This window comes from Vipera berus, assembly GCF_964194415.1.
Source record: "Vipera berus genome assembly, chromosome: 1".
Taxonomy (NCBI): domain Eukaryota; kingdom Metazoa; phylum Chordata; class Lepidosauria; order Squamata; family Viperidae; genus Vipera; species Vipera berus.
This window is the reverse complement of record NC_138202.1, coordinates 35,110,493-35,133,694: the sequence shown is the minus strand read 5'-3', so window position 1 is coordinate 35,133,694 and position 23,202 is coordinate 35,110,493. Positions and strand designations below refer to the sequence as shown.

The 23,202-nt window shown below is 39.1% G+C and overlaps 1 protein-coding gene across 1 annotated transcript in view; it reads left to right on the top strand.

Annotated features, from left to right (window-relative positions):
• Nucleotides 1–22,948, top strand: part of AMN (amnion associated transmembrane protein) — a gene marked incomplete at both ends in the record, with an annotated part of 128,885 nt that extends 105,937 nt beyond the window's left edge. The window contains 3 exons of the mRNA XM_081322623.1: nt 6,328–6,410; nt 7,833–8,019; nt 22,935–22,948. Coding sequence (XP_081178749.1) covers nt 6,328–6,410; nt 7,833–8,019; nt 22,935–22,948 — 284 coding nt within the window. The remainder of the gene's footprint in view (nt 1–6,327; nt 6,411–7,832; nt 8,020–22,934) is intronic.
• Nucleotides 22,949–23,202: the final 254 nt, after the last annotated feature.

The window sequence follows — 23,202 nt, the reverse complement described above, 5'->3', positions numbered from 1 at the left end:
CCCGGCCGCCGGCAACAACCCGCAACACCGCAAAGACCACCGACTGGGGCACAACGACCGTGGCGGGACACCGCAACTAGACCACGCGACAACGAAACCCAGAACCGATGCGGCAGCTGCGGCGGCAACCATTCCCGCGCTTCCTGCCGATTTCGTACCGCCAAGTGCAGGGCTTGCGGCAAGACTGGCCACATCCAGGCCATCTGCAGAAATCGCGTTCGGGACACCCGTCTGAACGAAGTCGATGTGTGGCCAGAGGGTAAGGTAACCCCTAATGCTAGTGGCAAGGAGACCCCTAAACCCCGGGTGAAAAGTCCAACCCTAAGGGAGGTGGCCCGCGTCAATCGGAGACGGCGGAGAAGGGGGCACAATTTTCCGGACGGAAAATTAAAAATCACAGTCCTTCTGCAAGGGGTCCCTTGCAGAATGGAAATCGACTCAGGGGCTTCAGTGTCGATAATTTCCACTGAAACCCTTGAGAAAATTGAACAACTAAGCGGAAAAAGAATTCCACTTAAACCAACAAATATTCAATTGATGGACTTCCAAAAAGTCCAATAATCGTAAAAGGGAAGACCAGCCTTAAAGTAAATTTTAAGGGGTTTAAGGGGGTCTTAGATTTGATAGTTACGGAGGGGAATAGGACCAGCTTAATAGGGCTTAATTGGTTTCCTGCCCTAGGAATTTGGATAGGGGGAATAAATTCAGTGATTAGAAATAAGACCCTCGAATCCGTCTGCAAAGAATTTGCAGACGTATTCGATGGGTCGCTAGGCAAGTACAAAGGGCCCCCCATTAATTTTAACCTAGACCCCTCAGTAAATCCAATCAGGCTAAAGGCCCGGAGGGTACCTTTTGCCTTAAAAGAAAAAATCGAGGCCGAGCTCGACCGGCTTGTAGGCCTCGGAGTTTTAGAACCTGTTGAGGGCGGTTTGTGGGAGACGCCGATTGTCACACCCCTCAAACCCAATGGGGACGTGAGAATCTGCGCCGACTACAAAGCCACCCTCAACATTGGAATGAAAAAGCATGCTTACCCGGTCCCGACGGTGAAGCAGGTCCTCGCCACGATCCAGGACGCCGCCATCTTCGCCAAGCTCGATTTGGCGCATGCGTACTTACAGTTGACTGTTTCCAAAGAGGCTGCAGAGGCACAGACAATTGTTACCCACAAGGGGGCGTTCCGAGTCCACAGACTGCAATTTGGAATTGCAGCAGCTCCAGGCATCTTCCAAGAAGTGATGGAGAGGACCTTAAAGGGCATACCTGGAGTATGCCCTTACTTTGATGATGTCCTAATAGCTGGAAAAGATGAAGGAATGTTAGTAGAGCGGCTGGAACAGGTACTGGGTAGATTCAGAAAGGCTGGATTAAAATTAAAAAAGGAAAAATGTAGCATAGGGGTTAAATCCACTGATTTTTTGGGGTTCAGGATTGACAAAAGCGGAGTCCACCCTACCCCTGAAAAGATTAAAGCAATAAAAGGGGCTCCTGAACCAAGGAACAAGGCTGAGCTACAGGCCTTCTTAGGCTTGGTAAATTTTTATCACACTTTTGTGCCACATAAGGCTGCCATTGCAGAACCACTGCACAGGCTTTTAGATAAGAAGACCCCGTGGCATTGGCAAGACAAGCACAAAGCGAGTTTCCAGACCTTAAAAGACATCCTTTCCAGTAGTTCCACAGTAACCCACTTTATAGAAAACAGACCAATCTACCTGGCGTGCGATGCTTCGCCTTATGGCGTTGGGGCAGTAATCAGCCATTTAGACACCCAGGGAATGCAAAGACCCATTGCTTACTACTCCCGCACACTAACCAAGGCAGAGCGGAACTACGCCCAAATAGACAGGGAAGCTTTAGCCATAGTGGCAGGAGTTAAAAAGTTCCATGACTACTTGTATGGCAGGAACTTTACAATACTGACAGACCACAAACCCCTGCTGGGACTGTTTACCACAGATAAACAGACTCCCCAAATTATGTCTCCCAGGATGCTGAGATGGTCCATTTTCCTCTCAGCATATTCATTTTCCCTCCAATACAGACCGGGCAAAGACATGGGACACGCTGACGCCCTCAGCAGATTGCCCCTTAGCATAACAGAGGAGGACCCTGCACCTGTGGGACAAATAATGTCCCTACAGGATATTCCTGATTTACCCCTAACTGCTAAAGACATAGCTGAGACAACCAATAAGGACCCCATCTTAAGGAGAGTAATGGCCTGGGTCATGAGTGGTTGGCCCAACGCCAACCCGGATGTAAAATACAGTCCATTTTTCAGAAGGAAAGATGAACTATCAGTTCATATGGGGTGCTTACTCTGGGGAACTCGTGTAGTAATTCCAGAAATCCACAAATCAGCTATTCTAATTGAATTGCATGAGGGACACCCTGGAATAGTAAGGATGAAGGCCCTGGCTAGGAGTCACTTGTGGTGGCCAGGTTTGGACCATGACATTGAGGAATGCGTTGCTAATTGCTATCTGTGCCAACGTTCCAGGCCCGAACAACAACACATCCGCACACATAAATGGGAGCTAGCTAGGAATCCTTGGTCCAGGATTCACATTGACTTCGCTGGACCTTTCCAGGGGTTAACGTTCCTTGTAGTGGTCGACAGCTACTCTAGATGGCTAGAAGTAGTACCGGTCAGCTCAGTAACGGCAGGCAGAACAATACAGGCATTAAGGGGCCTCTTTGCCACTCATGGGTTGCCGGATTTAATAGTGTCTGATAACGGGCCACAATTCACATCTATTGAATTTCAGGATTTCCTCAAGGCCAACTCGATTAAGCATGTGACGTCTGCACCCTTCCACCCCTCCTCCAACGGATTGGCTGAAAGGAATGTGAGGACCACTAAGGACGCGCTTAAAAGAATCATTCGAGGAGACTGGCATCAGAGACTAGCTGCGTTCTTGTTGGCTCAACACACAACCCCTTGTTCGGCTACAGGGAAAAGTCCAGCTGAAATGAGGTGGGGCAGGAAAATATTGACCAAGTTGGACAGATTACACCCTGACAGACTCCAACCAAACATTGAATTAGACATTCCTAACAGAACATTTGAGGTGGGGGACTTGATTTGGGCCAGGAACTACGGCCAAGGGGACAAATGGATTCCAGGGGTGGTAACTGAAATCTTAGGTCCCCTATCATACATCATTGAGGGGGAAGGGAATAGGATCTGTAAAAGACACATAGACCAGCTGAGGAAAAGATCTAGTGGGTGTGTGCCTGCTGAGGGGGACCAAAGATTAGTAAGGGGAAACAGTACAGACAACATTAGGCCTGAAAGCGATGTAGAGGTTGGGCATGATAACACATTCCCTGATGCCCAACATCAACAATTCAGTCCAATTGATTGGGAAATACCCCTGCGAAGGAGGCCAGTGACCACAGAATCCCAAACACAACCTATTATTCAAGACAGTACATCTGTAGCCAGTAACCCAGAGCCCAGGTCCAGTAGTAACCAGCAGCCTAGCAGTCAACCAGAAAGAAGGGTCCCTAATAGCCAAAGCAACAGATACCCGTCCAGAATACATAGGCCACCAAAATACCTAATGGATTTTGTAAAGAAATGACATCAACTGGGGGGTAAGGGGTGTTATGTATGTAAATAGTTAGCAATAGGCTTTGGAAGAGATTGCAAACATAGTGCAGCGTTGCAAGGTTTAAAGCGGGAAAATAAGGTGCAATCATTGGACGCCACAACCAAGGAGCGGGAAAAGAGACTGTTTGTATTGGTTACAGTTCAAACGCTTTCCCTATAAAAGGGTTGCAACATTTGACAGTTGGCAGTTGACTTTGTGTATTCAATAAACTCATTCCTTGTTAAACCACTCTGAGTCCTCGTCTATCAGAACCAAACAGAAATCATGCTTCCAATATCCTATCATCTATCTACCTGCCTGCCTGCCTGCCTGCCTGCCTGCCTATCTCTCTCTCTCTCTCTCTCTCTCTCTCTCTCTCTCTCTCTCTCTCTCTCTCTCTCTCTCTCTCTCTCTCTCTCTCTCTCTCTCTCTCTCTCTCTCTCTCTCTCAAACTCTTAGTTCCCATAACTCTAATTCCCATAACAAATTGGGCACTTTTTGAAGCAAAGTATCTCTATTGGGCTAACTTACAGAATAAATAATCAATTAATTTTATTTTGTTCATATACCTAAAACTAATAACATAACAATTACAATAAAATAGAAATAAACATAAAAAGTCATATTGATAGAATAAAATAAGATAAAGTTAAAATTATTGATGTAAAATTACAGAGTACAGCTATTTGAAAGCAAAAGCATCTTATAAAATTGCAATTAATTTTACAATGAATAATCTAAATGCTAAATGGCTAGGATAGATAACTAAAAAAAGGTAAAAGTAATACTATAATTTATAAAATGCTATGAGTATAAATAAAGCCATGCTAACTTATATTAAGTTGTTGAACCCCTGATAGAGGTTGTTTGGATTAAGACCATTTGTGATCCAATTAATTATAAAAAAAGGAATCGCAAAATAAAAGATAAAATGGTATGTATATATTTAAATGGAAAAGAGAAAAAAAGGGGTGGAGAAGGAAAGGGGTGGAAGGAAGGAAAAAAATATATTGAATTTCAGAAGCTTAGTTAAGGGTCAGCAACACTCCATTAGAAGAGAACCTACGACATGAGAAGAAATGTAATGATGAAGATTAGTTAGAATTAGTGATGATCTTAAAGTGGTTGATTGTGACCTGGGGATGTGAGAAAAAAAAGACACCATAAAAAGAACAAATGTTCCATGGTATTAATAAAACTTCATACAACAGCATATATAATGAGCCTAAAATCCTGTAAACTAAAATGATTCCATGAGTGCCCTCATTATTGTCATCGTATACGAAACTGAGTTAAATGGACTGATCCATTTAATGTTGGCAGACAAATTCTTGGAAAACAGCCTAAAACATTTTTGCTGCATAGCAAAAGATTCGGAACACCCAACACAATCAAATTAATTTGTCACATTTACCTGGCATCTTACAAGGGATCCTTGAGAGAAAATTATCATAGTAACAAGCACAAATTAAAATGTATATTTTTATGGCACTGAAAATCTTCTACCTGAGGTAGATTTTAATTCACTCAGGGAAGATCTAGATGAAAAGATGAGTCATAGGTCTGAACGATTTAAGAGACATCTCCACAATAGTGGAGAACATTCCAAAGAGAAGGTTTCACTACCAAGCTTGAACTTGCAGAACTAATTGGCATCAGAAAAACCAAGAATGATTCATTACAGTTTCAATTCACACTTCCATGGAGGAATAGATGTAGGGGCAGATGAATGACTGTGTGTAGACCTGGCATGTCCAACCCACAGCCCATAGGTCATATGTGGCCCTGGAGGCTGGTAATGCAGCAGCATAAGATTTTATTTTAAAAATAAGGAAACAAAGGAAGTTTATTATTTATATACATTAACTATATTATACAATTTATACATGGTCCAAGATAATTCCTCTTCACTCAATTTCACCCAATCATGGGTGGTGTAGACATACGTAGTTGGAACTGGATGATACCCAAATGAATCTATTTATAAAATTGTAGGGGTGGAAGGGACCTTGGAGGTCTTCTATTCCAATCCTCTTAAGGCAGGAGTCCTTATACCATCCCAGTCAAATTAATGTCCAATTTTTTTTAAAAAAAAGCTTCCAGTGATGACATCTGGCATCTTACAACTCTCACAACTTCAGGAAGCAAGCCGTTCCACTTGCTTTCACTGTTCCAGGTAGTATCTCTCTTTAATGAGTTTCTACCCATTGTTTCTTGTCCTGTCACTCAAGTGCTTTGGAGAAAAAGTCAATTCCTTCATCTGTGTGAATGTCCCCCAAACTATCCTGTCATCCTTAATCCTTCTCTTCGTTAGATTAGAGATACCTAGTTCCCTTAACCATTCATTGTACAGCTTAGTTTCCAGCCATCTTATCATCTTTGTTGCTCTTATCTGCATTTATTCTAAGGTCTCAGCATCATTTCTGATCACGGCAACCAGAACCAGACACAGAATTAAAAGTATGGCTTCACAATACAATACAGAGCGGTACAATCACAGATTAACCATCATCCAATTATAAAATGTTTTATGTTGTCTTATTCCGTGCGTGTTCCGTGCACCTTTGGCATCTAGTCATGCCGGCCACATGACCACGGAGACTTCCTCGGACAAGCGCTGGCTCTTTGGCTTTGAAACGGAGATGAGCACTGGCCCCTAGAGTTGGAAACGACTAGCACGCATGTGCGGGGGAACCTTTACCTTTATTCTGTATTTTAATTACAGGGGTCATCATTACCTTAACATACTCTGCTGATTTTGACATTGAAGTCTACCGAGACAGAATATTCCACACTTTTCTGAATCTGGTAAGTGTATTCTAAGCTTGTACATGATGGAAGTGAGCATGAAGACAATCAACTAGTCTGAATAATTACCATTATTGAACAGTAATTTGAGACAGAACAGCCCATGATCATAAAAGCCAAGATGGTGACCATGATGGTGCAGTTGACTTCACTTAAAAAATAGGTAGAGCTTTAGTTACACCATTGTGGCTGCTATCTTGACAGTTTATTAGTATACCATGTGGACACTTCTGGAAAGGGAAGTTTTAGGGTGACAGATAAATGAAGGAGACAACATCCCTTCTAGGACTCAGGTGGCTCTTTGCTCACTGTATCCTTTAATAGAAGCTGCCCATGACTGAACCTGAGACTTTTAGCAGGCAGGTATGTGCTCTGCCATTGAATTATGGCCCTTTCATAATTATCTGTTCCATAATTATCTGTACTGTATGCTGAAAGAGAAGAGACAACAGATTGTGGTTTCTTTTCTGGAAACCAAGAAAAATGCAGTCGTTTATCATACCGGTATTTGTTTTGCTCAAAAGTGAAATGTATATAGATCATTACACTGTTGCCCTAGAGCGAAATCATCTTGTCACTGTGCTGCTGGCACAGCAGTTATATTGTTATCATTCTGAATAGCTTATTTAGATAAGTTCTAGTTATAACTCTTAATACAACATTCATTGGAGCCAAGAAGGATGTGACCTAGAGAAGATAACTGTGGTATCCATGTCAAAATATCTGCTAAAATACTAAATGAGATTGTGAAATTTAAATTTTCATCTGAACCTGGACTATTTATTGAATTGCAGTTAAAACATAACTGCTTAACCACCATTGCTTACCAGGTTTTTCCATGGGTTACATGGCTCTTTGTGTTAGGCAAAATCGGACAAAAGAGTTAATCTGTTAATTAATCTATCAGTCGATTAACTCTTCCTCTAAACTCCTACAGAGAGATGGGAAACTAGTGTAGACCAACAATGGAGTAGCTCTAGCCACATATCTCTTATGCATGTCTGTTTTATTCTCTGGATGTCCAGGGGGGATGGGAGGAAATTAAGAAATAAAGAGATTAGGGAGGTGACTGTAATTTTGATTTGGCCACTCCAGTTTTAGTTTAATTTTATTTTTAATTTTAAGGAAACAGCTTTCCAAAACAATCAGGGAGTATCCAGTGACCAATCAGTGTAAAGGTAGTTGGGTTGTCAGTGAAAATAATATTAAATCAATAAACTAGAGTTGGACCATTGGATAAACACATTCCAGTGCTTGCTGTTAGGAAAAGAATGAATTTTTATCCAGTCAAAAAAAGATAGTTAATTGGTCATTGTCATGACTAGCCTAAAATTAAAAAATTCTTATTATTTCTAGAAACGTTGCTTAACATGTCTGACTGGCTTAAGTAGACATATTTCTCTGTCTTTTTCTTCTGTAAAGCCACGAAATAAAGGTGTTCAGATGGCCATGTCCAAGATGAAAAAATTGCAGACTCCCTTGAGAATTGTGCCACGTGGCTTAGACTCAATCATCCAGATTGTGCTAATTGACAATAAAACAGGACCCTATGCTGGCACTCATGCTGAACAGCTGGCTAATGACATCCTGAAGGATATAGCAGACCATGGTAACTCTTTCTATTGTACTGCTGTGGTGTGTCCTTATTCTAGAGGTCCAGCTCCAGGGAGAAAGCAGTGTACCTTGCCTGTACAAGAGTTTTCCTTGAGTAAAGGGCATGGAAGAAATACTTTTCATGCCAAATGTCCTTGCAATGAAAATTAAAGGATCGTGTTACCAGACACAGGAAAATTATTTGTCCAAAACCATAAAGAACCATTGATTGTTAGAATAGGCATTAATGTCTAGATAACCAAAGTGTCTCATCCAATAGCTTCCTCAGTGTCTGCTTTGTGACAAGCATATGAGTCGAGCATATATAGATAAATACATAGATAGAAAGAGAGAGAGAAAGAAATTCTCTGGCTCTGGATATGCAAAGCTAAATGTGCTAGAAGCCATTAATAAAACATTAAGACATTGGAAGATTCACTAAGTGTTATTTCCATTTGCCCTGTCAGGATTTCATTAATGTACTGCTAGGAATAACTTAGCTGCTTTGGTAACAAGCTTTAAACAAGCAATTCTCTGTATGTGTGTGAAAATGCTTTTATCTTGTAGTATTTTGTGGTTTAATTACAGTCCTCTCTGGAATGCTGTATTTTTTAAAAAAACAAAATATCATGCATCATTTTGATATGTACAATGATCAGAATAGTGACATATAATATTTACAATTATCACTATATAACCAATAATGACAACAGCAATAACAGTGTGCATGTATCTCCTAAATCAGCAATCCCCAACCTTTCAGCTCTGTGGACTGGCAGCGGGGGTAGCGGGAGGGGATGGTTTCGCTCTTGTTCATGCCACTTGTGCAAATGGAGCTTCCTGCTCTCACCCATCCCTTGCCCGCCCCGATTGCCAACACGCCACGAACCTGTAGCAACCCATGGACTGGGGGCTAGGGACTCCTGCCCTAAAGGACTATGCCTTATTCCAAGTCAGACTTTTTTTTACCATTCAGTCCAATATTGCTCTGAATGAAAGGAGGTTTTCAAAGTCCTAGATCAAGATCTGTTCTATTATTTGTTACCTCATTCATCCAGCAGTAGGTACCAGAGTCTGAATTTGAGTCCCTTCTCTTGCCAAATATATGCTCTACCAGTGTGGTCCCTTCCTGAATCTCTCCTAAGATTTTCAAAAAGGTCTTACTATGTATAATATTATTTCTACTGTTTTAATTTATAAGCTATTATGTTGTAGTATATTCATTGGCTTTTATAATTTTGTATTTTATACACTATGTAGACGTATATACTTTCCAAAACTATTGGACACAACTGACATTACTTCTGAACAAACACAGGATTGTGTTGTGCATGGGTTAACAGTCTCACAGTGTTTCTTTTTTTCCAAATCTGGGGAATGTGCATTGCAGCAGTAAAAAATGGAAACAGAGAAAGATGAAGAGGTCGGTTGCTGCTTTCATTTGTTCTCTTTGGGGATAATTGTTACTTGCTGGTGAACACAATGCTTTCTGCAATGAGGAAATCAGCTAGAGAAGCATGATGGAAGAAGAGCTGTGTCCTACCTAACAGAATTTTGATTACTTCCTGCAATTACACTGACATGTAACATTTGCTCATTTTCCAGGAAAATTCTTTGGCATTGTGACAGCCAACCTACAAGTAGCCACTGGCAGCAACTGGAGTGCTCAAGGAATCAGCAGCCATCTTGGCACTACGATTACTGGGATTGTCATAGGAATCCTTCTTGTCCTGCTCTTTCTGGGAATTACTCTTCTTCTTTATAAAAATGATGCATTAAGGTAATAGATACATGGCATGCTGTAGTGTTTTCTTGGGTAATTGTGGTGTGGATAAATATGTATATTTTTTTTCCTTATGTTTAAAAACCCTGAATATAGAACATGATTGTTAGAGAGAAAACCAGACCTGAGTATTGTCCATTAACATTCATTCATTCATTCATTCATTCATTCATTCATTCATTCATTCATTCATTCATTCATTCATTTATGCCACCCATCTCACTATCAAGCAACCCTGGATGACTTACAATATCATAAAAGCAATATACAAAATTAAAATAGAAACATTACAATATCAAGTCTTAAAATTGGAAGTTAACATTATGAAGTCTTAAAATTGAAAGTTAATATTAACAATAAGTTAAATAAGAATCAGTGTGTAAGGTGGGATTTTATCTTATTAAACTACTAGCCACCTCAAGAATGGGACATCCCAAGCCAGTTGGCACAGCCAAGGTTTTAGGCCTTTATCAAAGGCCAAGAGGATGTGGGTGGATCTCACTTCTTGGGGAATGATGTTCCAAAGGGCAGGAGCCATAGCAGAAAAGGCTCTTTTCTTGGGCTTCATCACCTGCAATTCCTTAGCTGATGGAATCTGGAGCATGCTGCTTCTGCCATCACAAGTGAGGCAGGCCAATCCCATTGGAGTGAAACAGTGAGAGCCTTGCCCCATGCCGTGAAGGGCTTTAAAGGTGATAACCCACACCTTGAATTGGATCCAGAAGCAAACCAGCAGCCATTGCAGGTAGCACAACAGAGTTATCTGGGACATCTAAAACTGTTTGTGCTGATATATTTTGTGCCAGCTGAATCTTCCGAATATTCTTCAAGGTTAGCCTCATGTACAGTACATTGTAGTAGTCCAAGCACAAGATGACCAGGGCATGAGTGACTGAATGCAGAACCTCACAATCCAGGAAAGGGTGCAACTGGTGCACAATGTGAAATTGTGCAAATGCTCTCCTGTCACAATTGCCACCCTGAGGTTGTATGTGGGATCAGCCTGGGGAAGTGCAAGAACTAAAGACGTTAAATTGCCTGGTCCCAAGGTTCCACATACCCATAGTCACTCAATCTTGTCAGGGTTCACGTGAAGCCTGTTGGTTACCCCATCCATACTCCCCCACACACACAGCCTCCAGGCATTGGGCAATAGCAATAACAGCCACACTGCATCTGGAATGGGGATATTGTATAAAGTTGAGTATCATTGATGTACTGATGGTGTCAGAAGACCTCACCTTGCAATTTCATGTAGATGTTAAAACAGAGTGGAGTGAGTACTGAACCCTGTGGCACACCACAAAGAAGTAGCTGTGGACTGGAACTCTCACGCCTAGGTTTTCCTAGGTTTATCATCTCCTAAAGGAAAATTCCTTACAAGCGTTGCCTGGAGTTCTCCAGCTACATCAACATTAGAAGGCTTACTGCAGAGATATGGGTGATAACTGAATCAGCATGACTCTTCTGGTTCGTGCCTCTCTTGTACTTGAGATAGGCAGGTGAAGCATTAATAGGTCTTTTCCCAAGGAATCCTTCTGGTAAGCTAAGTACCAGTTGGGACTTGAGACCTGGTCTCCTGCATCAAAAATGGTGCTCTAACCAGGGGTTTCCCCCACTTTTAAATGGCCTACTAATGTCCTTTTTGGAAATCAATTATCCAGAGATAGTACTTTCTATCTTTTTCAAACTACTGTAGTTTCTTTGTTATGGTAACTGACTAGAATTTTGTACTATTTGCGTTAACATTTATAAGTCCCCAAAACATGGATTTCTTTTGCTAGTTAATAGAAATAAATAGACTGATTGAACCCACAAAGCACTATACATAAAAATAGTAGAATCTTATAGCATCTAATACTTAAAACAAATTGATTAGGTTATAACATAACTTTGTATATTTATAAGATCCTAAAATTAGAAGAGTATTTTTCTGCATAAAGCAATAGCAGCTGAAAGACTATCTACAACTCTTCTTAAGATGTCAAGATTCTGATCTGACAGTAAAAGGAAAATGAAATCATATTCAGCACAGATGTAGCTTCCTTTTTAGGTGGAGTTATCAGGGCAGGGCCTAAACTGAGGTAGAGGAGAACTGATATAATACATGGACTAAAGACTCAGATTCCTTTTTTGCATTGTGTTGGGTAACTAACAGTGAATAGGTAATTTACTAAATGTTAATGGTTTTCTGTTTATATTCTGCCAGTATTTTTAAATATTTTTATTGATTAAGATATTACAATATAAAAAGTACAATACATATATACAGTATACAGCCATATGCATACTGTACATATAAGGAGTCATCCCATATTAATCTGACATGAAACAATTATAGTTCCCATGGATAGCATAAGATATAAAACCAGACCATATACTCGCAAAGGCTTTAACTGTAGGTTGACTAAAGCACAGTTGAGGAGTATAGGTCAATTTCTCAGCTATAGCAATTTTTCAAACATTCTGGTACCAGCTGTCATAATTTTATATTTCCAGTGTTTAGCTACAGACATTCTAGCTGAAAGATTCAACCAGGATAACACTCTTAGGAATCTAAACTGAGAGTTTTATAACATTTGAGACAGGGATTTGTCTTTAAAGAGTTTTATGACACTAGGTCTGGTCAACCTGCCCTTGAATGTGGTCATACCATGAGCCAGTGAAAGAAAGCCAATTAGTTCAACAATAGAAATGTTTTTTTTAGCTGATGTCACTCTCATCCCAGGATAAAAAATTATAAAGAATAATCTCAGATGGGTTCCTTGGGCAAGTAGCATAAAAGTAAGACCATTGTTACACGTGGAGGAATTCTGGAAACTAAATTTCAGTGGAATCATGTGGGATCCCAGGACTGGAAGATGGACTGGAAATTTGAGCTAAACCATATTTTTAAAAATATTTGGCTTAATTTTGATGCAAAAATACAACATCACATCTTTTGGATTTTTGGAAAGTTTTGGAAGAAAGCTCCAAAAATAAATGGAGAATTCCAAACCTAGAAATAAAAATTAGACATTGATCAAGAGTTGCTTTAGAGCAGACATGTCAAACTCGTGACATCACATGATGTCACACAACGTATTGGGATGGTTTTTCCGTTGCCGTCAATGGGGTCGGCGTGGCTTCTGGATGACACGTCCAGCCTGTGGGCTGGCAGTTTGACACGCCTGCTTTAGAAGTCTGGGACACCTCAGGTTAAACTAAAACCTTGGAATTAACTTGTAACATAGACAGCAGTAGAGAAATAGAAGAATAGATTCGAAGTCATTATGGGATTTAAAGCAGCACAAAGAATGGCTTTGAGATGATAATGAGAATGGACCAATTTTCAGTCTTCTCTAACTAGGTGACTTTCAGACAAGCTGGGGCCTTAGCTTTTTACAGTTCCCAATCAAAAAACATCCTGGCTAGAGACAAACAATACCAAAACATGTGGAGGTAAAAGGCTCAGGAGAACTGAATAACGTGATCTACTGGAACGAAGGAAAACCTCAAGGAGCCCCTTCACATAAGTTTAAATTGCACACTTACAATATCAATACAGAAGACGTATAAAAGAAGATATGCTATAAGCATTGCATAGTGCTGCTATATAAAATGACATTTCTATTCACTTGGCTGGCTTTTGTTTAATTTTAAAACAAAATTATAATTTATAAATTCAGGACATTAATTTTTTATAAACAAAACCTTTCCCTCCCCAAAATAGAGCACCCAACAGCTGTTAGTAACAAGAAAAGTGAGATCAAAAGGAAAAACATTCATTCTCAGCTGGCTCAGCAGTCAAAGCAGCTCATATGCCAAAGGGCCTGTCTGAATAAAAATATCTTTGCTTGCTGGTAGAAAGAGAACTGAGACAGATGGAATTCCAGACCCACCAGTCAACATTTTGACCAATTCATCCTTCTTAGAAAGAGGAAAGATTCAGGACTGAACTATTTCCCCCCAGTTAAGCCTAGGATCATATATCTCAAAGGCACTGGATAAGACATTTATTCTTTGGGAGCACTTTTGTTCAGTCTAAGTCAGTGTTTCTCAATCTTGGTAGCTTTAAATCTGTGGACATCAACTCCCAGAATTCCCCAATTGAAGTGGCAGTTGAGGAATTCTGGGCATTGGTCCACATATCTTAAAGTTGTCAAGGATGAGAAATACTGGACTCAACCAGTCGAGGAAAAATAACACCTTCTCAATGTTAATCAGGAGCGATGCTCCATGTATAAATACTGTAAGCTCTGATACTCTGTCATGCTTTGGGAACACGATTCCTCTTCCCAGACAAACCTCTAGCTCTGTAGCTCATTCCAGAATGAAATAGAAGCCTACAAGAAAAATCCACAGTGTAACTACTCACAGACTAAGAGCTAGCACCTCTAACTTCCTGGTATAATGTGAGAAGTAATAACATCTGCAATGAAATTCCATGGCTTGGCACACCATTATTTTCATGGGGGTGCACATTTGGAGAGCCAAGGGAGCATTGGCCTGGTTGCCTAGGCAACAGAGATGTTGCTTCTCCTCATCCCCATCCCCCAGTTGGCAGGCACACTGAGAAAACAACAATAGCCTCCACGAAAAGGGGAAATTGGAAAGGGGGGGAGCAATTCATGGTGCTTTTTTTTAACACCCCCCCCAGACTGTCAAGATCAAATTACATGAAAATAGGATTCAGTACAATAACATACATAAAAAGAAGCCAATATGGTTTAATACTTTGTTTTATTTAATAATATGAAAATTTGTCTCCTGCCTTTCTAATGCATATGCAGCCTTCAAAGTGGCCAACGGCATTTACATCAGTACAAAATTAAAATACATTAGACCAAATGATTTGAGACATAGTCTAAAAACAAAGGCCAATATAACACTGAAAAAGAATATCTAATGAGCAGGGAGAGAAAACAGATAACATCTTCAAATCAAACCAGTCCTGGGGAAAAATGCCTTCCTAAAGAGGAAAGCTTTGAGCAAATAATCTGGATGCCCATAAGCAATCTTATGACTCTGGAGATGAGCCTCCTTGAAATACTTTCCACAGCTCAGAACAAAAAAAAAAATAAAAAAAAATCTGCAAGATATGCATGGGCATGATTTGTAGCTCTCTCTCTGCTACCAGAAGGACATGTCAGAAAGTCATTTGCTTTTTTGCTTCATATATTAAGAGGAAATGTCCCAGCAAGACATGGGGAATAGATATATGTATAGGAATTTCAAGAGAGCAGCTCTTCTGAGAGCCAAATTTCAGAATCCCATTTGAAATGGAACCATTACAAACAGATGGTTTTGATTACATCTGTTTCATGTAGTGCCTGTTATAAATATGTGGGCTGTGCTAATCCATCACAAGTGGATTTGAAATATGCAGGAGAAAGCTCCTTTCTTGAATGCAGAGACAGCCAGGAACATCTTCCTGAACAGCTGTACAAGCTTATAATGAGAGTTTAAAGATGGGATCAAATTTGTTATACACCTTGCTGGGTGACCCAGGTCATCTTAAAAGGAATAACAGCAATTTTATGCAGCTATAGGGAATAAAAGGAGTTCAGCTTCTTATGTCATCATCAAACATGATTTTCTGAGGACTTCTGCCCATGCCCTCCACCCCTCCCCCAGGTGAAGAGGATAACAATCAAAGAGTTAACCTTCTTAATTATTCTGCCACATTGGTGGACTATTTTGTGTGGCACTTGTGAATTTTCATTTGCCCAGGTGTTTAATGACTGACATATTTGATTATGATGGTGATGATGATGGTGATGAGGATGAGGAGGAGGAAATAATTAATCACAGACCAAAGTAAACAAAAAAGCAACATTAAAATACCTGGGATAAAAAAGGCTTATTCACACTAGGAGCTGCACTAGTGTCTTCTCACTTATATTGTCTTCTCATTTTCTTGCTTTATGATCTTGGTTATTTAATAAGAAACACCCAATTGACTGTTGAGATAAGGGCTGGTAATTTGTGATTAGAAGAATGATTAACTCTGTCATCCAAGAATAATAGACAGGACTCATCTATACACAGATGTAATCTGGATAGGAGATATTATTGAATCTTCTGGTCAATAGCATTGAGGGCAAAGCATCTCTATATTCCCTTTTACCAACCCCAAACACTTCAATTATATCCTTGCACGGATATAATTGAAGGGTGCAAGGATATAATTGAAGTGTTTGGGGTTGGTAAAAGCTAGATACTGTACATGAGTTCCTTCTGAGGTATTAAATTGCTTTGTGAATCAAGGTTAAAAATACGTTCTGCTTAACCTTGTTCCAAGCTTTGTCACTTGTTCTGTGTTTACTTGTGTGATTTATTGCAAAAAGTATGTGTATCAATCAATCAATCTGCAATGTTTCCATTGACTGCTTTATAGATACCCATGATAATTGTTACTTCAGGGACAGCCCAATTCTATTGCCTTGGGTAAAGAACAATATGGAAATTCCAATTCTAGAAGTTATCTAGAAGTTGATACTAATAGGTCTGCATATTCCACAGCATTGGAGATGGCAGGCTAGATAAATTTCTTTGTTAGTTTAGGCAATGTATATGTGGCCACTCAAGGGAAATTGAGTGGCTAACATAGAATTAAAAACACAAAACAAAATAATCAAACAGCATAAACATAGAAACATGCCCCCATTCAACAAAACCAAGGCCATGTCACAGCGTGTTCACATTCCAAAATCATTTTCCAGATGCTCCTCCAATAGCCTAGCAAAATAACTGGAGGTAAAAAAAGGATTTCAAAAGCCAACTTTATGTGTTCCAAAACACGTGCTGTGTGTGACAAAAAGGCATACCTACAGGGTCCCATTAGGTGACATTGTTTTATGGCAGCTGCTCAAAGTATGCCATTTCCCAGGGGATGCAGCAGCCAGAATCAAAGATAGGCCATCTTGCAAACAGTTATGGTCATAAAATAGACAATATAATGGATGGAGCCTAACTCTCCTGTTCTGCACTCTGAGATTATTGTGCCACTATGCCTAATGTTAGGGTTAAAAGGTAAAGGTAAAGGTTCCCCTGCACATGCGTGCTAGTCGTTTCCGACTCCAGGGGCCGGTGCTCATCTCCGTTTCAAAGCCGAAGAGCCAGCACTTGTCCGAGCACATCTCCGTGGTCATGTGGCCGGCATGACTAGACGCCAAAGGCGCACGGAACGCTGTTACCTTCCCACCATAGTGGTCCCTATTTTTCTACTTGCATTTTTACGTGCTTTCAAACTGCTAGGTTGGCAGAAGCTGGGATGAGTAACAGGCGCTCACTCTGTTACATGGCACTTGGGATTCGACCTGCCAAACTGCCGACCTTCTGATCGACAAGCTCAGTGTCCTAACCCACTGAGCCACCGTGTCCCTTAGGGTTAGGGTTAGGGTTGGCCCCTGCTATATGAGTGTGCCACCTTATACTATTAAAACAACTATGTCTCTCATATGTCAATTTCACTGTGTCTTCTGTTACTAGTCTGAGTGTGTTTGAGAAATCACTCAGTATCTTTACATAGTCTAATATATGTTCTTATTAATCCAGCCTAAACTGCAGCTCTGAATTAGAATTTAGATCACAGTGACATCAATTCTTGTGCAGCATAAATGTCCTGTAAATACCAATGTGTACTTTTGAGAGTTTATTTTAATTTTCTTCTATATTATTATAAAGTTAGCTCACACATCTGCTGTAAAGGCTGCTGGTATTAGGATGGCTTCTCTTTTTGGCCAGTTTTCACTGATGGTACACAGATTTTAAGTTCTGAGAATTTATTAAATTCAGTGGACTTCAGTGACTCTTATTAAGAAATCAAATGCAAATGTCTTTGTTTATGCTCTGTCATTTCTCTTTTCACAGATCTCTTTCCTCCCTGCATCTTTCCTCTTTGTGGAACCAAAGAAGGCATCTAGAAGATTTTGACAGAACAACTGAGGAAGGGTTTGATAATCCCATGTTTGACACACCATGTAACCCAAGTGTAAGGGCTCAGTTTTCTGTATATTTACATATGTATGAACAATGCACCTCCATCAATGTGACAGGAACGTCCAGAGCTCAAAAGCAAAACAAAACAAACCCCCCCCCCGACACACACATTATCCTGCTGCATTTGCACTGGCCAAGCTAAATGTGGGTGATCAACATTTTACCAACTTTATTTTACTCTGACAGTTTCCCTCTTGCACTGAAATCATTGGGAGAAAAAACATGTGAAGTATACAAGTGCAAAGGCTGGAATACATTCCCAGTCGATCCATGCCAGTCCACCCAATATACCTTGATAAGCATCCTATTTCAAAGTAACAAAGCCTCAGAGGCCCTTGTCTGTAGGAATGGGATAAGGGCATCTAATACAAAATTTCTTCTTGGAATAGGGTGCCGAAATTATCTAGTTGCTCCTGGGCCCAACTCCCTCCCAGAAGCAATTTTAAAATATTTTTAAACTATCATTTAAGGCAAAAAGCTTCTGGAATTAGTATTTATTATTGCTATTTAATTAATAAAAAAGGATAGAAAAAAGAGCAGAATGATAGTGATACACTAAATTATAAAAAAACACATTAAAAAGTACTACAGTATAACAAAAAGTAGAAAATTCAACAAAAATAATATGTCATTATAATGACAAAGAGTTACAATTCTATATATACTTATCCAATGCAAATATTGGTCAAGTCATGTACATTTATAAAGCTATTTTAACCTACTGTATATTCTGTATAAATGAATTGCATATTTCATTATACCTGTCCATACAAAATCCACATCTACAGGCAATCCACTCATAGATGACAAGTGCAACCAGATCTTTAATCCACTGAGTGAAAGGAGCCATACCTTTATCTTTCTAATGCTCCAATATTATGATCTTTTGGCATAGTAAGGGCACAGAGAATCTATTTACGTGTTTGTTCCATATAGTAAATATATATTTCAAGAGGATTATCCTCTGAGAACTTTAGCTTTTTTTTGACAATCATATGTATAGAGGCCATTACTTTTCCCCAAAACTTGGTTAGTTGCAAAAAAATGTGTTTTTTAAAAAAAGGATCCTCATTTCATCTCCAAAAAATGCTCTTTTGACAGTCCTTTTCTATACAAATGGAACAGAGTCCAATGAGTTATAAATATTTTTGTTATATAAATCATAAATTGAGATCAATTGACACTCTTGCTATAGAAGTTAAGATATTCTTCCATTGTCTAGATATTAGGAATCTCTGATTCTTTACTCATATCTTAACATCTGTATATCAAACTGATTTATTGATAACAAATCTATACAAATTAATAGTGGGTTTTAACAAATTGTTCTAGTATCTCAGGTATCTCCAAAGCTGAAAAGGTGTGGTCCAAACAATATTGTTAACAAATGTTGTAACTGTAAATATTGTCATTGGGCGATATTTAATAGATGATATTTATGTTTTACATGGAATAAGACTATAACACTGTTGGGAGGATCCTTGGAGATCTTCTAGTCCAACCCCCTGGTCAAGCAGGAGATCCTATATCATTCCAGACAAGTGGCTGTCCAATCTCTTCTTAAAAACCTCCAGTGATGGAGCAGTATGCTAAAAATTCATCTTCATCATTTATCAGTTAGTCCTAAGTCAATATCCACGCTTCCATGCAATATTTTCATATTACCATGTTTTCCCCAGTTTTCAAAGCTGGATTTCCCCATAAAATCAATTTGGCACGGGAAAAAGGTAAAACCTCTTTTTAAAATTAAACATTAAATCCCCTAGCTTTCTAACTGACATAATTGTTTCCAGAGATATAGAGTTTTAATATATTTAATCCCTAATGCTGTCCATCCATCAAAGATGTGAAATTAAAAATAGAAAAAAATCTGTACATTGTTTTACATCATAAATCTGATACCAAGCTTGCTGATATTGATCTAAAGCCTACTGATGTTATTCAGATACTAAATAACAATAATAAGAGTTAACATTTTAGTTTATGAGATATAGATTGGCATTATTATTTAAGAGTAAATTAAAGTTTCTAATCTTGGTTTCAACCTGATCAAGAAGAAATATTGTAGCTCTCCCATGAAGAGGCATACCATGAAATAGGAGTGTTTGAATATATTCTTTTGCAAGTGATCACTTCCCTTTCATTAATCCCCTAGAATAGGATCAAATGACTCCACTTTCATTAAGCCAATGATACTACCAATATTGTAGACATAGTCTGGAAATTGAAATAGTACTAATCTAAAGGGAAAGAAACCATCACAGTGGAGTTCTTGATTGTAAGGAATCATGATCAAGAAGTAAAGGGATTGCATTTTTTTATTTTAAGAAAACTGATTTTAATAATAGAAGAGAATATTTATAGCTCAGGGCTGAATTGAGCTTCTCTGAGATTGGTTGTTTTCTTGCAGACGTTTCATTACTAAAATAGGTAACACCATCAGTATTAGTAGGGAGTGGGGTTTGCTCTCATTTTATATACTAGAGAGCAAACCCCACTTCCTACTATCATTGAAGTTACAGGTGTGACCCCTCTTCCTGTGTCTCAAGACAATAAGTTAAGGTTGGCCAAGGATGTTAAGAACAACAAAAAGGACTTCTTCAGATGTGTTCAAAATTAAAGACAGATCAAAATGCTATGAAGTTGCAAGACATTAATTAATAATAAAGAAAAAAATAGAACTATTCAAGTCTCACCTGCTCAAGGTTGACTCAGCCTTCCATCCTTACAGGTTTGGTAAAATGAGGACCCAGATTGTTGGGGGCAATATGCTGACTCTGTAAACCGTTTAGAGAGGGCTATAAAGCACTGTGAAGTGGTATATAAGTCTAAATGCTATTGCTATTTGAGAGAAATCCTGGAGAAATGACGAATGCTGTCTCAAGCTTCAGAAAAAGGAAAAATAAGGATACATTACTCAAGAGCAGTCTGCCAGTTCCACAGCATAAAAAGATTAAGCTGTAAACAACTTGAAACAAGGTATTAAATATTAGATGCCAGGGTATGTATTCTGAAAGGCTTCCGAAACTAATCTTATCTCATGCGTTGATCAGATAACTTCCAAGGGTAGATTGTAAAATGCTGTGAGCAAAATATATCTTGATTTCAACAAACCATTTGACAAAGGACAACCATGGCATTCCAATTAGCAAGTTAGTTAAGTGTGGGGTGGATGGCATAACAATTATATAAACACATACTTGGATCAAACTGCTCAAAGAATATTTATCAACATTAAATTAGAAGGGAGATCTTAAATGGACTGCCAAACCATTTGGCCCTGAGCTCTGTATCTTATATATTAATGGCTTCTATGAAGAGGGAATGCTAGAAAATGGAAATGTAACTTAAATGTGAGTCAGTAGTGTGATGTGGCTGGAAAAAAGGCTAAGTAGTATCGATACTGTTGTGTTGCAGGTTCTTTGGTGCAGGAATGAAGACAAAGATAAATGAGTACAGGAAAACTCATGGTTTATTTCATGCAGAGTCAGAACTGGGGAAATGGCTGCAACTAGCTGCAATATATAGTCTAGCCGCTAGGTGGCAGCCAATAGGTTTGAAGCAGCCATTGCCGCCTAGGGATAGCCAATAGCAGCACTGGAGACTTGTAGTCTGGGTTGCTGGAGAGCCGTTAGCTGCTCCAGCAACCCACGTGGTATTACTAATGAGCCCAGTACATAACACCCCTCCCCTCTTAGATCAGACAATATTAACACAAGTTAGTCTTAATGCAATTATCAAGACTCATTATCAAAACAAACTTAAATAATAGTAATAGAAAAAACAACCCATATAGGTTACAATGTTATTAAACAACGTCTGAATGAATAGGCTTCATTGACAGCACACTAGATAGTTACATCATAGCACCTGAATGAATATGCCTAGTACATAACAGATACCACTGTCTACATCACAAGAAATAATAATTCCACTAAATTTTGGGCAGTACATTTTAAGGATTCAGACAAACTGACACAAATTCAAAGAAGAGAGATCAGGAAACTATAAATTAAGTTGTCTGCAAAGATTGAAGGACATCTTTAGGCTTCAGAAGATTGGGTTGATATGCTAGAACTCTTCAAATACCTGAAAAATGTGACATAGAAGTAGGTGAAAAATTACTCTTAGAGTACAGGACATTAAATAATGGGCTGAAGTTATAGGAAAGTAGATATTGATTGATATCAAAGAAATTTGTCAATGGAACAAATTGTCCATATAGTGGTAGGTTCCATGTCACTTATGCATTTGAACAAGGCAAAACAGCCATTTTGGGGGAATTCTTAAATCTGCACTGATTAGGTGGTTGGACTTGATGGCCTAAGTAGCCCCTTACAATTAGCTAATAAGTGAGAATTGATTACATGGGGTGGGGTTTGGGGGGAAGCTAACCATTACCCCATTGTAATCCTAATCTGGTTTGAATTTACAAACAAACAAACAAAAAACCTCTTATATCTTAGCATATTTGGTGTTTATTACCTAGACTACACTTCTGTAAAAATAAGAGAGATTTTATGTCATCCAAGCAACTTTGCCTCTATATTATACCTTTATAAAATGTGTTTAAATATAAAGTTCAAGTTTTCTTAATGCAGAAATAACATAATGTGCACAACAAATGAACAGACTAAGCATTACAGGTAGTCCTTGAATTATGACCATAACTGAGCCTGGCATTCAGCTGTAAGTCATGATGGCCATAAAGGGGACACCAGACCTGATTTTATGACCTTTATCATGGTAGTCATTAAACACAGTGATGGTAAAGCGAATGCAATGGTCATTAAGTAGACATGGTGGTTATTAAGTGAACCGTCTGTTCACTGTGGGGCAATTTTTATTGGAAACCAAAAGTAAACTAGCCATACTGTAAATGCAGGCTGGTTGCTGAGCCCCCGAAATGTGGTCATGTGACTGCAGGGATGTGTGATGTCAGAACTTTGAAGCCAGGTCACAAGTAGCATTTTAGGATCCTTTGTAAGTTCAAATGGTTACTGAGTGGCTTATTGTAAGTCAAGGACTACCTTTACTTTGTCAACTATAAATACTGGACTGATAGTATGAATTTATCATACCTTACAAGAGCTCTTTTCTGTTCGAAGTCCAAATTAGGTTTCAGGAATTGCATTAACGTGCATTTTCTCTTTTTTTCCTTCTAGGTTTTAGCCAATAGACATTCTGTGGAGGGAACCCAAGAGGAGATGGGAAGCAGAGATAGCAGGCTTTATTATATTAACCCTTTATATGATGAAACAGAACTTAGTGTTTAAGTCTTACCAGTTCGTGCATTGCTAGCAGTTTCATATCAAAAGACTCAGTCACTGATTATCCTTAGGTACAGATTTCAGATTTGTGCAGTTATGTGCATTATACCAAGATCAGTGTAATGTGGCCTGAATTAAATTGTGGGTAATTTTGTAAGTAAAA